The 13,247-nt window shown below is 35.9% G+C and overlaps 1 protein-coding gene across 1 annotated transcript in view; it reads left to right on the top strand.

Moving 5' to 3' along the window:
• FAM185A (family with sequence similarity 185 member A) overlaps positions 1–13,247 on the top strand; it is a 37,999-nt gene that overhangs the window by 13,631 nt on the left and 11,121 nt on the right. Inside the window, exons 4-6 of the mRNA XM_053944172.1 lie at positions 421–559; positions 5,770–5,811; positions 11,161–11,256. Coding sequence (XP_053800147.1) covers positions 421–559; positions 5,770–5,811; positions 11,161–11,256 — 277 coding nt within the window. The remainder of the gene's footprint in view (positions 1–420; positions 560–5,769; positions 5,812–11,160; positions 11,257–13,247) is intronic.

Below are 13,247 nucleotides of genomic sequence, written 5' to 3'. Positions count from 1 at the left end.
TCAATTTGCGGTGACAGAAAATTGATTACCAATGCTCCAAGTGTCATAATGCTGTATGAAGATTCAGTCTTCATAATTAAAGTTAATCCTTCATTTTGCTTTTCAAAATGAAGTGTTTACGTTTTGAAAATTAAATTAAGCTTTTTTTATCTGTTTGTGACTACTTAGGTTCTTCACCTGAACTATGGATGTAATAACTCATAGGAATATTGTGAAGAATCATTAGTTCTTAAGTCAGAGCTCTTGGATGAAAAGGTTTTTTGTTTTGTTTTTTGCTTGTGTAGTTTTTAACTAAGAACCTGATCCCATTTGTCCTGCACCAACAATTGCTTTCCGTTTGTTTTGTGTCTTAACAGTGTTACTTCCCACTGCTTTCTCAAGCTGTGATGACAAATTGTTGATTGTGTTTATTTCTCCTAGAGTGTAAATATAGAGAAGCTGCAGGGGACAACCATCAATATATCTACTGAAGATGGGCTGCTGAAAACTAAGTATCTCTATGCAGAATCAGCATCTCTCTCTTCAGAATCTGGTGATATTATGCTGGGAAGTGTTCATGGTAAGAAGGAAACCTGTCACAAATTAAGCTGCTTTGAAGGTGTTCAGTGATGTTCACAGTAACAAATGGACTAATGCAGTAGACTATCACTAAATCAGCTGTGCACAGTATACAAGCAAAACAGTTCTAATTTCTCTTAGAGACTTAATTGATTTTTTGCAACCTAGCAGACTGTATTTTTGAAAACAGTTTCATAAGCACACTTATTAATAGCAAAAAGTGTATATTATATGAAAGAAATGTCACACGTGCTAAGAACATCAAATTATTCTAAAATTCAGAAATTAAAATGATGATAAAAGTTGTCAGGAGGCTTCTCTTCCCCTTTCTCTATCCTTTATTTTCTTCATAGGAGAAGCAACTCTTAGACAGATAATCTACCAAGAGTAATTTTAGGAGAGAGACCTGATTAGAAGTTTTTGTTAGAAATAGCCTGTGTATTTGCTGGCACTTTATATTAAGAGTGGTGGAAGTTTTGGTTTTTAGAAGAAGGTCTTATAACTTCTTAGCAGTCTCTAAACCATCCACCCTTTGTTGTCCTTCCCCTAGATCTAAAACTAATAAACTATAGAATATTTTATTTAAGCAGCAGCTGAGGTTCAATTCTGTTGTGGTTTTCTAACTTAACAAATCTCCCACTGAATTCAGACTGTGCTGTAATGCATTTGTGGTGATTTAACATTGAGTAAAACAAACTGGAAGATGTACAAAGAAAATTACTCAGCTCTGTCAGAGTTCCAGATTTTCAGCTATATCCCTTAGAAAGAATTTGCTACAATTTCTTAGCAATTTTATGTTGTCATCTTGCTTGAGAAATTACTTTTTTCTTCCTTGGAGGAGCAACTCCTTTGTGCATTTATATTAAATGTGAGGTTTCTAAACCTGTTAGGTGAAGTTAATTTTAGCATGCACTGACAGAAATAAGCTGCTTTTTCTCCTGTTATTGTATTTTTCTAACATGTAGGCTTGTGTTATTTCTGGAACTTCAGTCTGATAAGCTGTGCTGGTTTTTCTTACTTTATACAGTATAGTGATATTGTGGAGTGATCAAAGACATGAGCAGGTTCATGTCTTTGTCCACATCCAAGAGATAATTTTTATTTTCTTGTTACAAAAATGAAATCATAACTGCTGTAGTTAATAACTTACTTTCTTCAGTAATGCCTGTTGCCATTAAGCTGAAGAACAATGTGAAAGCAAACAGAATTGTATCCAAATTATGCAGACATTTCTTATGTTACTTCAGGATTATTTTTATGACCTCTCTACTAAATGGGCTTGGAACACCTAATGTTATTTTAACTGTATGTTTTTTTAAAAAATTGTGCATTAACAGTTGCTTGGTAATTTTACCCTATTTTTTGAGAAAAAATATTTTCTGTAAAATATCATGTTCCCCAATCATGTTTTAATAGTAAGATCCAAGGCTTTTAAAGTACACATACAAACATGTATTAGCAGACAAGATAACTCCTACTATAAATTTCTGCTAGAAAAAAATGGTTACTTTCACTTCTGATTTTTGCTCATGAGGTAGCTCAATTGCAGTAGTTTTGTCTGTAAACACCTGGACAGATTGTTTCTCGGGCAACTAAAATCTCTATTTCCCTACAGCTGACACTATAGATGGCATCAAATCAGCACATCCTGCACAAAGCTAAGCTAGATTTCATTGCTTTTGCACTGGGAAAATTGAAGTTAGGGCAGCACAGTCTTTACAAACCTCTCTGAGACACATTTTGTGGTTGAAACTCAGGCTGTAATATCACGACACTGGTAGAGCTCAAACTTTCACAACTGCTCATTTGCATGCTTCATGCTCCTCTGGCAAATGAGTAATGCACTGTTTTGAAAAGAGTTAATTTTGGGCAAATTTCATCAGCTTCTGTAACGGGCATCAGAGATGTCAGGTGCTATTGAGTTTTGAATTGACACCTGAAAAAGAAATTTGATCCTGAGAAATTTCTTCTTTATCTAAGAGATAAAAACATTACAGTGAACCTTCTCTACCAAGGGGCACATGGCAGGAACAGGGAATCCCTTGTTGCAGCACTCCCAAAGTCTTGGGTTGACTTGCTTTAACTATTAACTTATTTTATAAATCTAGTTTAAATTTGGACTAGATATCAAATTCCTTCCCAGCTAATGTTTAAAGAGGGCTCAATTAGACCAAGCTTGCTCAAGGCCTTGTCTAGTTGAGCTTTGAGTATTTTCAAGTCCAGAGATTGTATGACCTTTCTGGCCATCTTGGTTCGTTCCTGAATTATTCTTCTGGTGGGGAAAAAAAACTTTTTTTAATCATAACTTCCATTATGACCTATATCCATTATTGCTACTTCTTCCTTCTTCTTGCTGCATCACCATGAGAACAATGTTTTTTTTTCTCTATACGCTCCCATTAGGTAATTGAAGGGCACAAGAAGATTCCTTCTCAGCCTTCTCCTTTTAAAGCAAAACAAACAGATGCTCTCAGAGCATCTGTAGCTTGGTCTGGATTCCTGATCTTCTCTTAGTTAAGTACACTGGTGTCTTTCTTGACACAAAACACAATATTCTAAGTGCAGCCTCACAGGAGGGCTTTACTTGCTGTCTATACTCCTGATCATACAGCTCAGTGTGCAGCTGACTTTCTTTACTCACTCCTACTGGAGATGGTGGCAATCAAGGTGCCCAGGTCCTTACCTGCAAAGCTTCCTTGCGAACTGTTGGCACTCAGCTTTCACTGCTTTACATCAGTAAAGCCTGTGATGGACTTCATATTTCCTCTTGACTTTTTCTTCTGTCAGAGTCCAGTCAATTATCTAAAAGAATCACACTGGAAAACAAGGTTGTTGAGGTTACTTTATATATTTGCACACTAATGTATATACAGGAGTGAACGTACAACTGCCTTGTCAATTACTTGAATAAGACAAAGTAAAATATCTGCCATCTTCCAAAGGTAGTGCAGTCCAATACTTCAGCTTGGAGTTCTATGATCCCTCCAGAAAATATACCTCTTGATATACCAAAGTCTGTTCCCTACATTTCTGGATTTCACTGTATGTAGAGTGGAATTGTAGCTTCACATTTTACATTTTCATCAGACTAAAGTACAGACATGTCTATAAAGAAGTGAAAATAAAATTAATTTCTAAAGTGGTACAAAGTTGCATAATGGTTTATTTTCCTTTTTTCTGCATTGAAATAATCCTGCCTTGTTGAGAGCCTCCAAAACAAATTGAAGGAATATAAATCACACAGCATAAAGTGTTGCCTTTACATCCCAAAAGGTATCTTTTGCCCTGGGTCCTATACAATCCTGATTGCAGTACTGTAATTTGAAATTTTACAGTGCTCATTGAAGAAGCCAAGATTGTAGATGGTAGAAAAGATAACTCTTTCTTCAGAAGCAACAAAACCCCAAAACACTAAGGCACTGCTCTCAATATTCTGATAAAATTATGTTTTGAATATCATAGCATTATTTCAGCATTACAATGCTGAAATCAGTTGGTTGTAATAATCAATTATTTGGTTTAATTACCTTCAGTCTGGTCTTTCTCTCTTTGCCCTTGATATGCACAAGAAATACTTGCCTAACTTAAAGTCCTAAGTTGTGTTGGCCTTCAGAGAACAGGTACATGATGAAAAGTGCAGTTCTGTGCACTGTCTATAGACAGTCTGAAGACATTCCTGTCTGCTTCAAAAGCAGCTTTTGTTCTAGCTAGAGGTTTGAAGTGAGCTTTTCACACCAGTATATTGTGTTGGCATTGCACAGCACTGGTGGTTCTGCCATATAAGTATGTATCTAAATGGAATTTATACATGTTGAATATTTTTCAAAGATCTACTTATCAAAACAGGTAAGAAAACCCCCAGAAAAATTAACAGACCTGGGGGCTGTATGCTGACAGAATATAATCTACCTTCAGCCGCTCCATGGGAGCTGCTGGCTGACAAAACCCAAGGTCTTTTTGTAGGTTGTACCAAACTAAGTGCCAGTCATGATAAAATGAGGAAAAGGATGGCATAATTATAGCATGCCTTTTAAAAACAGCAAAGAGTGAAGCCAAACATCTTTCAAGGTCATTGAAAAATGCTTTTGTTTGTGCTCTGAGTTTTAGAACTCCAAAGTATTTTGTACAGTATGTACTTGAAAAGATGAATTTAAGATGGTTGATGATAGGCTGCTTTTCTAGCTTTCAGCCCATGAACCACTAAGAAAAATACAGGTCATATACAGTGGAATGCACTCTGCCCTAATGATTGTTTACTACTGTGTAATTACACAAGATAGGGTAGGGCTTAATCCATTTGCAACTTTTAAAACATCTTCTGAAAGATCTGAAAATGATGGCTACTGTGTATTACTAAACTGCACTCAGTTTCTGTGATCAGCCTTAGTCTTCATTCTGTCTTTCTCTTGGGAGGATGAGAGAATGGCAGGGATGACATGGTGTGGTTTAGTTTTTAATTTAGAGCATTTTCTGTGACACATTTATGCATGGAAATTGAGAAATTTCTGCAATTTAGTTAGACTGTTAGTAGTAAAGATGTCTCTTCTGTTACGAGGTACATCTGTTGTCCTTCCAGATGCTCTTGATATTACAGGTGAAAGGACAGAATAAGTGTTTTGAAATTTTGAGGCTGGAACGCCTGTGCCTGTTTAGAGTGATGCAAGTTCAGTAGAAAACCATTCTACATTTTGTGCCTTACACACTTTGATGTCTCCACTTTGTCCAACATACTCCAACTGAAGTCAATGGAAATGTTGACAAGGGGTTGTCATGCACAAAAGAATAATTTTGGAGGGAGTAGGAAGGTTCAGTGGGTCCAGGAAGTTGCCTTTGCAGCTACCACAAGATTCCCTCCAGCAGAGATGGGGTATAGGTATGTAAAAGAAGAAGATAGAAACTGTTTGTTATTCATGCAATTGAACTTAAATCATCTGTACTGCTGTTGCAGGCATCAGAGCAATTAACAAGAGATAGCCCAAAGTAAGCTAAGACAATATTGTGCATTAACCTTGCACATGCCTCTCTATGTGTTTTTCCTCCCTCAAATCCAGGTGGGTGTCTTTGAATTTACTCATTGTTTTACTTGTCTGGAATCACTTAATTGTTACCCACATGTATTGAGACTTTTGTTTGTAAAGCAACAAGATTAAAAATTGATAAATAATATGTTTCAATAATATGTTTTTAACATTTTTCCCCTTTTCATTATAGGTAATACCAACCTTCAGACCAAAAAAGGGAGTATCACAGTAGGTAGGTTCTGCCTTCTCTCTCTTGCTCTTCCCTTCTCCTTTCTGAAGGCTAAATATTCACAAGGGAAGTAAAAAGGAGATGATTTCACAAGATGTTTTTGCCTCCTTTTCAGGAGTAGCACTGATAAGTGTGGCTGAATAAGACCCTTTCCAAAGTTAGCCTTTTGTGGCTGGGCAAGGTACATGATCTCACTTGATACCCAATATTAGCTGGACTTTGCACAAGTGAGACTGAGTCCAGCTGTCATCTTTTAGATAGAAATGGGATAAAAGGACATGAGAAAATTCTCAAGTCTGCATCAAATGCAGTTGTGCCCTTACTGTAGTTCTCTCTCTCACATTTATTGCTATCAGTGATTAGCTATGTCTAATTTTTATATCAGGAAGCTAATCATCGATGTATCACTTATTTGGGGGGGTGATGGGAAGGCTTGCGATAATTTCAGTGTTTTCAAACTATTATGGTAATAGTTTTCCCTTCAGAAATGAAAATAGCTCATAAACCTTTTTTTGGGAACCTGGGCATTTATATGACAGGGCAACTCATAGCTATCAGTTATGGTATACCTTATATCAGTGCATCTTATAGCACACAAACACCAAAGTGAGAAACTCAAATTCTAATTATTGCTATGGCAGAAAATTGAAGTAACAGAATCATAGACAAGGCTCAGTGTATCTATTGAATGTAGAAAGATTTCCTCAGGCTCAAATCTTGAAGACTTCTGCTGATGCTGTTAACTGTAGTCACTCACTAAGCATTTGTTTCAGGGACGATCTCTAAGATGTGTTCAGGGACTGTTAACAACTCTTCTTATGTTTCTAAGAGCTCTATATTAGCATTCCTGGAAAATGAATGCAAGACACATTCTTATGAGTTAGTCATTAAACCACAGAATTAAATTCAACTTGCAGAGATGTTTTTCCTTCTCTTAAATAAACTCATAGGGTATGAAGAGTGTTTAAATAAAGGTTTCTTAATATAGGAGGGAGGTAGCTTTTTCCATCAACAGATGATGATTATTTTCCTTTACTAACCAGGTTCAGCTTAAGCATTAAGCCACATCTTAGAGTTGAAGAAACTTTATTTTTCAGATTTCAATTCTAACAGCATTAGATAGACTTCATCTTTTCCTAAAGAGCACTAAACATCCCTGGTAATTTTATGAATTTTTCTAAAGGTAAAAGACTTTTAGGATCCAGACTTTCAACTCTAAAAATGTGAGAACACCTCCTACTCAACCAGTTTGCTCAAGGCCTTATCCCTTATTTCAGTTGGAAGAGACCAACAGTGATCATCCAGTCCAGCTGCCTGGCCAAGAGTTGAAGTGTCTTGTTTAGGGGCTCTTATAAACACTAACAGGCTTAGGGCACAAGCCTCTCTGGGAACCCTGTTCCAGTGTTTGACCACTCTCTCTGTAAAAAAAAAATGCTTCCTAAAAAAGAACCATTCCCATGCAACGTTTCACTGGAGACCAGGGAGAAAAGCTTAGCACCTCCTTGTGCCCTTCCCCTCCCCAGGAAGCTGCAGAGAGCAATGAGGTCATCCCCAGCTTCCTTTTCTCCAAACTAGGCAAGCCAGGTGGTTTGGTTGTTTGGGTTTTTTTGGAGCAGAGTAATTTATCAAAAAGACTATGGCCTTTACAACCAATGGCTATAACTTAAAATTGGGGTAGAAAATAGATCATTGATAGGTAAAAGGATAGCCTGGATAATTTAGTTAGGAAAAGAATTGTCTTCTTGAGAGATTTCTTTGCTTTTTCTGCCAGGTCCCCATGGCAGAACAAATGATGGTCAGGATGCTAACGATTTTTCAGTAGTATGTGCAATTTAGTGAATTCTGAATAATAAATAATAGTGAAGTCTATTTAGTGAATACATTTCAGTTTCTCATGGTACTTTTCATATGACAGTTTTAGAACAATGAACTAAACCAAGAATTTTTGCCAGTTTTCTATCAATAAGAAATACTAGATTGCTAGCTAAGCAGGAATTCAATCTTCATCACACTTCAGATATGCTGGGATTTTATGCTTCCTCCAGTCTGTAATCAAATCATAATAAATATTTTGTGTTCCTATAGAGATTGATTTCGTCACTGATTTTACCATGAACAAGGTCAGTCTTTAGGTGCTATTAGGAAAAGCATGTTTTTTGCTTAGATTTAAGTAAAGAACACTTCTGTTTAATCCTTTCTTCAGTGCTAGGCTGATAAAGTGAAGGGAGAAGTGGTACTAAATGTTACTTTTGTAAGCCTTTCAGTGATCTTTTTGTGCAGTCTTTCTCAAGTTATGTGACTTAGATTTTATTCTTCAAGCTCTATTTAATTTTCATAAAACTTAACAAAGACTTTTGTCCTTCCAAGGACATCTTGCTTCACTGTGCCCTTTTTTCATCTTTTTTCTCTAGTACCAGTAAATTCTTAAATAGCTAAAGCTGCACAAGACTGACCATCTGTTCCATTTCTAGTAAAAGGCTTTGTCCTTGTTCTCCCCCTTGAAAAACCTGGAGAAAAACTTTTCCCTGTCAGTCCTTAGCAATCTCTGAATTTAAACTATACATTTTTTCCTTATTTTTACCTTCAATTATTTACATTCGTATCAGCTAGCATATCAGCTGGGTATATATTTGAAAATGAATTGCCTTAGGTTTAATCTGTCATAACCATAAAATATGTATTGTCTCCATTACTATTTAAGTATTTTATCATATCAGCCTATGCTTCTTAGCATAGGGTCATTTTTCATTGATGAAATATTTATTTATCTAGATTTGGGCACTCTTTGGGGTTTTTTTAAAATCCATTTTCCTTTCATTTCCCTTTATTTGTTAAGTTAGAGATAGAAACTTTAAATATCATCTTTATGGACTTTGCAGAAGTGATGAACAATTCCATGTTTCTTGGTATTCTTAATTGTATCTACACACTTGTATTTAATATCATATCTGTACCATTCATTACATAAATAATATTCAGTTGTTTCCATAAAATATATTTTGTGTTACTTCCATAGGTCAAAGCTTAACACTTGTTTACTGCACAGTGTTGTAGTGCCAGGTTTAGAGTTTGGTTAGTGCTGCCAAGCTTCTTGGTGGTTTTGAAACTCTGCTGAAGTTTCTTCAGCCATAGGAAACTTTGTATTAGTACAAAGGTACTCTGGGAATCAACACCTGGCAAGTCATCCTCCCAAAACAGTGTTCTTCAATGGAAAAGTGTTCCATTTCCCTCAAGATTGTTTTTGGCTTTCTTGGTAAATCTGTGCCTTGATGAGCCTGTCCCTGCTGCTCTCCTCCTGCATCCTTTATTCGTGTTGATGCCTTCTGTAAACACAATCCAGTCTCTCACAAAACAGGAATTCTTTTTATTTTAACATTTATTAATTGAAGATCTAGGAAAGAACACTTTGTTTAGTCTTGCAGATTCACAAAAGTTATCTTTCTGCTGGGAAGAATCTCACAGGAGCTGCTTTTGCATTTGAGAAGTGGGAAGAGAAAGCTTCAGTTGTCCCTCTAAAGCACCATCAGCTGGTGGTATATGGACTATTTGTAGTTGTTCTCCCTGGAGAGAGCTGCTGTTCTGTCACAGGAGACTCTTCTTTCTTCCTAGAACAGATAAAGGAACTTATTATAGCTTCTCTTTAAAGCAGAAGAGTCAAAGGCTGGATGTTTCCTGTATCTGTTGCCAACAAAATCTCTGTCAAGGTTATGTGGAGTTGGTAATTGGCTGTTACTAAATTTGATGGGGAATATCTGCAAAAACATGCTTTTGCATGAAAACTTCTAGAGATCACTGCTTAAAACATGCATTTAAAAGGTTGATGCATGCCAAATTTTCCAGTTCGAATGACTTTAACTTTTTAACTGAGAACCTTTTATAAAAATCAACAGTTAAAATCAATGTTTCATTTTCACTTAGACAAGCAAAACTCTTCATTATTAATGAAGAGTTAATTTTCTTTTTTCAGATTTCAAACAGACCTTTAGTACAAAGTCTTGAAATGGCAGAAGCATTCACGTCCAGTTCTAGTTATTAATGTTTTCAGTCAAAGCTCTTCTCAGTTTCTCAGCTGACTAAGTATGGATTAGCTGGGTTTTTTTGATTACTTTCCCTTCCAAAGAAATCAGCTTTAGCTGTGGGATAAAGATTCTTTTCTATGTTTTTGCTGTTGTAAGCAATGCACTGATCTTTGGCATCTGTGCTTGAAACCTGGGATCAGAAAACTCCAGATGAGTTTACTTAGAGCTAAACTGTATGGCAAGCATAAAACGTTAATATGAGACATCCTTGTTAATGAATCAGGTTCATTCTCTCATTAATGCTTGTACTTTTTAAAATGGGAAATTTCATTCAAGTTTTTTTAGCTACTTTTAACAGTTTGACTGTTGGGTTTTTTCTATGCATATTCAGAAACCAGTCTCTATAAGTGTCTCAGGATTTCTTGCCAATACTTTAATTTCTACCATTGTCTCTAAAAATACCTCTCAGTAACTGCCTTTTGCTCGTGTACCAAGGTAATTTTTTATGCTCCTCTAGATTTTTTTAATAATTTCTTTGCAATTCTTATAGGTATAAACTTGTTTAGTAGTTTGAAAGTAAACTCTTTGGGACTTCACTTATTATTATGGAAGTCTATGTATTTAAAATTGGAATACATTGCAAATAAAGACTACTCAAGTGTACACTTAAAGCTTCTTAAAGACTTTCTATTTGTAAAAATGCTTCTTCTCAAAGTTTTATGATCATAAATTTCTGGTAATAAGGTATAGAAGAAAAGTTAAGCTTCTCTATTCCAAGGCACAGAACAAATGTTGTTTTCCTGCACATACTAAACATTTGTTGATAATTCAGATGTAGTGAATCAGACTTTACAAAGCCTGTGTTCAGTTATTCTGTGTGACAAGATGTTGCAGTGAACAGCTGCTTGGTTTTTGCATGGGGTAGCTTTCCTAGGTAAAGTTCTCCCTGTGCAGAATCTGAGCAAATGAACTCTTTGGGAAACTAAAGGATACCTTAGTATTCAAGTTTTGTGCTTGATTTTCACACAAAGATAAAGACATTCCTGTAGAAAGATGTGCAGTTGGGCCCTTGGAGATGTGGAACAACTGCAGAGCTACAGCCTGAGGACCAGTGTGTGCCCCAGTTCTGGAGTGGGGAGATAGATTTTTTTTTTTTTTTTTTTTTTTTTAGAAACCTGTTATTCTAAGTGAAGATTGACAGTCTGTAAATTATTATGATACTTCTCAAACACAGAAGAATTGATAAAAATCAGTTTGAGGTATAAAGAGATTCTGTCAAATGTTTACTTAAAAAGAGTGAATAATACACAAGTTCTTTTCCTTTGTTTTTTAGATTCGTCAGATGGAAGTCTAAAAGCTTCTACATATCATGGGACAATAGATGTTTATGTCAGTCAATTAAGAAAAGTGGATCTGAAATCCCAGAAAGGTTAGCAAACTAAAACAAATATTTTTTTGTGGCAGATTTTGATGTAGAAGAAAAGGAAATAAGAGTTTGTTTTGGGGCTTATCTGTCTTTAAAAAATAGTTTGTGATTGTTAGTTATTTACTTTTTATTTTTGCATCATTATTGGAAGATGTCTATAGATACTTAAAATACAATAAGCTCTGTAAGGGACAAGAAGACTTAAGATAGATTAAATGTGTTTGTGTTTTTCAATGTTTTTCTTTTTTTTTTTTTTTCCCTGGCAATATGCCCAGCAGAATTCTGTACAGTTGACTAGGGTTACAGTGTTCCTTTGCCTTAAGCACAATTTTCTCCATGATGCTGTATGTGCAGTGATAACTGACATGCATACATTTATTTTTCTTGCCTTCTGACTGAAATGTCCTACTATGAAAATTTGAGGGCAGAAAAACCAAGATGGGAGAACCTTACATTACCGTTTTCCTTCATTTTCTCTCCTGCTTACTCACTAAAATTTCTCTTCTTAGTTAAAAGCTCACACCTAAAGTTGAATTCATAGTTTTGCCATTCTGAAGATATGATGCTGTAAGTTACGGAGTCCTGAATACATCTTGTTAATCCTAGTTTGGAAAAAAAAAACCCACCAAAAAACCCAAAATGCAAACAAACAAACAAATCCCAAACAAGTCAAAACACACCACAGTATTTCTACACTTGACTGTAATGTCATGTCAGACACTTCAGGTAGTTTAAGCATGGTCCACTTCTGTCTCCTGTGAAACAAAGCCTGTGCCCTGTTAAAACCTAACAGTTACTCAAAATGGGACTCATGGTGTCAATGAATTGAAATAATTTGTGCATCCTTCTGTACAATCTACTTTGGCTTCATTAGTGCAAAGAAGTTTATTTATATTATTTCTTGCTTACCTTTTGTATCACTTATTTTGCTAAGTTAATATCTCTTTGAGCTAGAAGAAAAGAGGAATGTATTTAATAAAAGCTAATTAACGTTTTCAAAATATTTTCTACCATCTCTTTGGCAGCACAGTTTAGTAAAGGCAAAGTTGAAGTTCTGTTTCTGTTTACCCTGTAAATTCAGAATAACTGCTGACAGCTGCAGTGTAGAAAATGTCCCATTTGTGATAAATGAGCTGCATGTGTGTCGGTTTTTGTGAGTCATCACTGAGCAACTCTCCAAAGAGGACCCAAAATGAAGACCTTTTCCCTTTCTTATTCTAAGACTTTTGTGTATCCAGCAAAATGCAGGCCTAAATTATACTGGAAGTTATTTGTTCATCAGAACTGTCACAGGCAAGTGATTCTGCTGTGTCTAAATTGCTTAGCTAGGGTTGCTTTCTGGTGCTTCTTAGCTGTTTTTCTTACCATGTTCTGCTTAACATCTGGGATGTATGTAAGGAAACTTTTATGTTCTTCTAAAGTGATTGTTGAAATTGAGCAAAAACTAAGGAGCACATAAAAAGGAAATGTAATCTGAATTTCTCAGGTTTTTGATCTAATGTGTAGGAGAGCTTTCAAACTTTGTGACTGAGTTATTCCAAAGATGACTAATGTGGGCAGCTTGGGGGCCCAGTGTCTGCCTTTGGTCTGATGCATAGATGCACATATCTGGGGAAGCAGAAGTCAGAATTTCTGGTCTTAATCTCAAAGTAGAATTATTCAGGCCACCAAAGCTGCAATTTTGCTACTAGTTTACATTTTAGTGATGCATAATCTAAACTGGTTAGTCAGCTTTGAGACTGCATCTGTTGGAGGATGTGAACAGCTGGCCCTAAGCAGTAAAGCAAAGACAATTGCCAGTTCACAGTGAGCAGCAACTCCTCCTTCCAGAGGAGCAATTCTTTCATCATGTGCCATGCAGTGACTGAGTTATTTGTCAAGTCTGATGCCCTGTCCTTGCTCTGGAATGTCAATATGCAACTAGAAGATGAACTTAAATTCATAATACCTGTGAGATCTATCATATTTGCTTCACTTGATCCTTCCTATAATAA

This window comes from Vidua chalybeata, chromosome 5 (assembly GCF_026979565.1).
Source record: "Vidua chalybeata isolate OUT-0048 chromosome 5, bVidCha1 merged haplotype, whole genome shotgun sequence".
Classification (NCBI taxonomy): Eukaryota; Metazoa; Chordata; class Aves; order Passeriformes; family Viduidae; genus Vidua; species Vidua chalybeata.
This window is presented reverse-complemented; position numbering and strand designations above follow the sequence as displayed.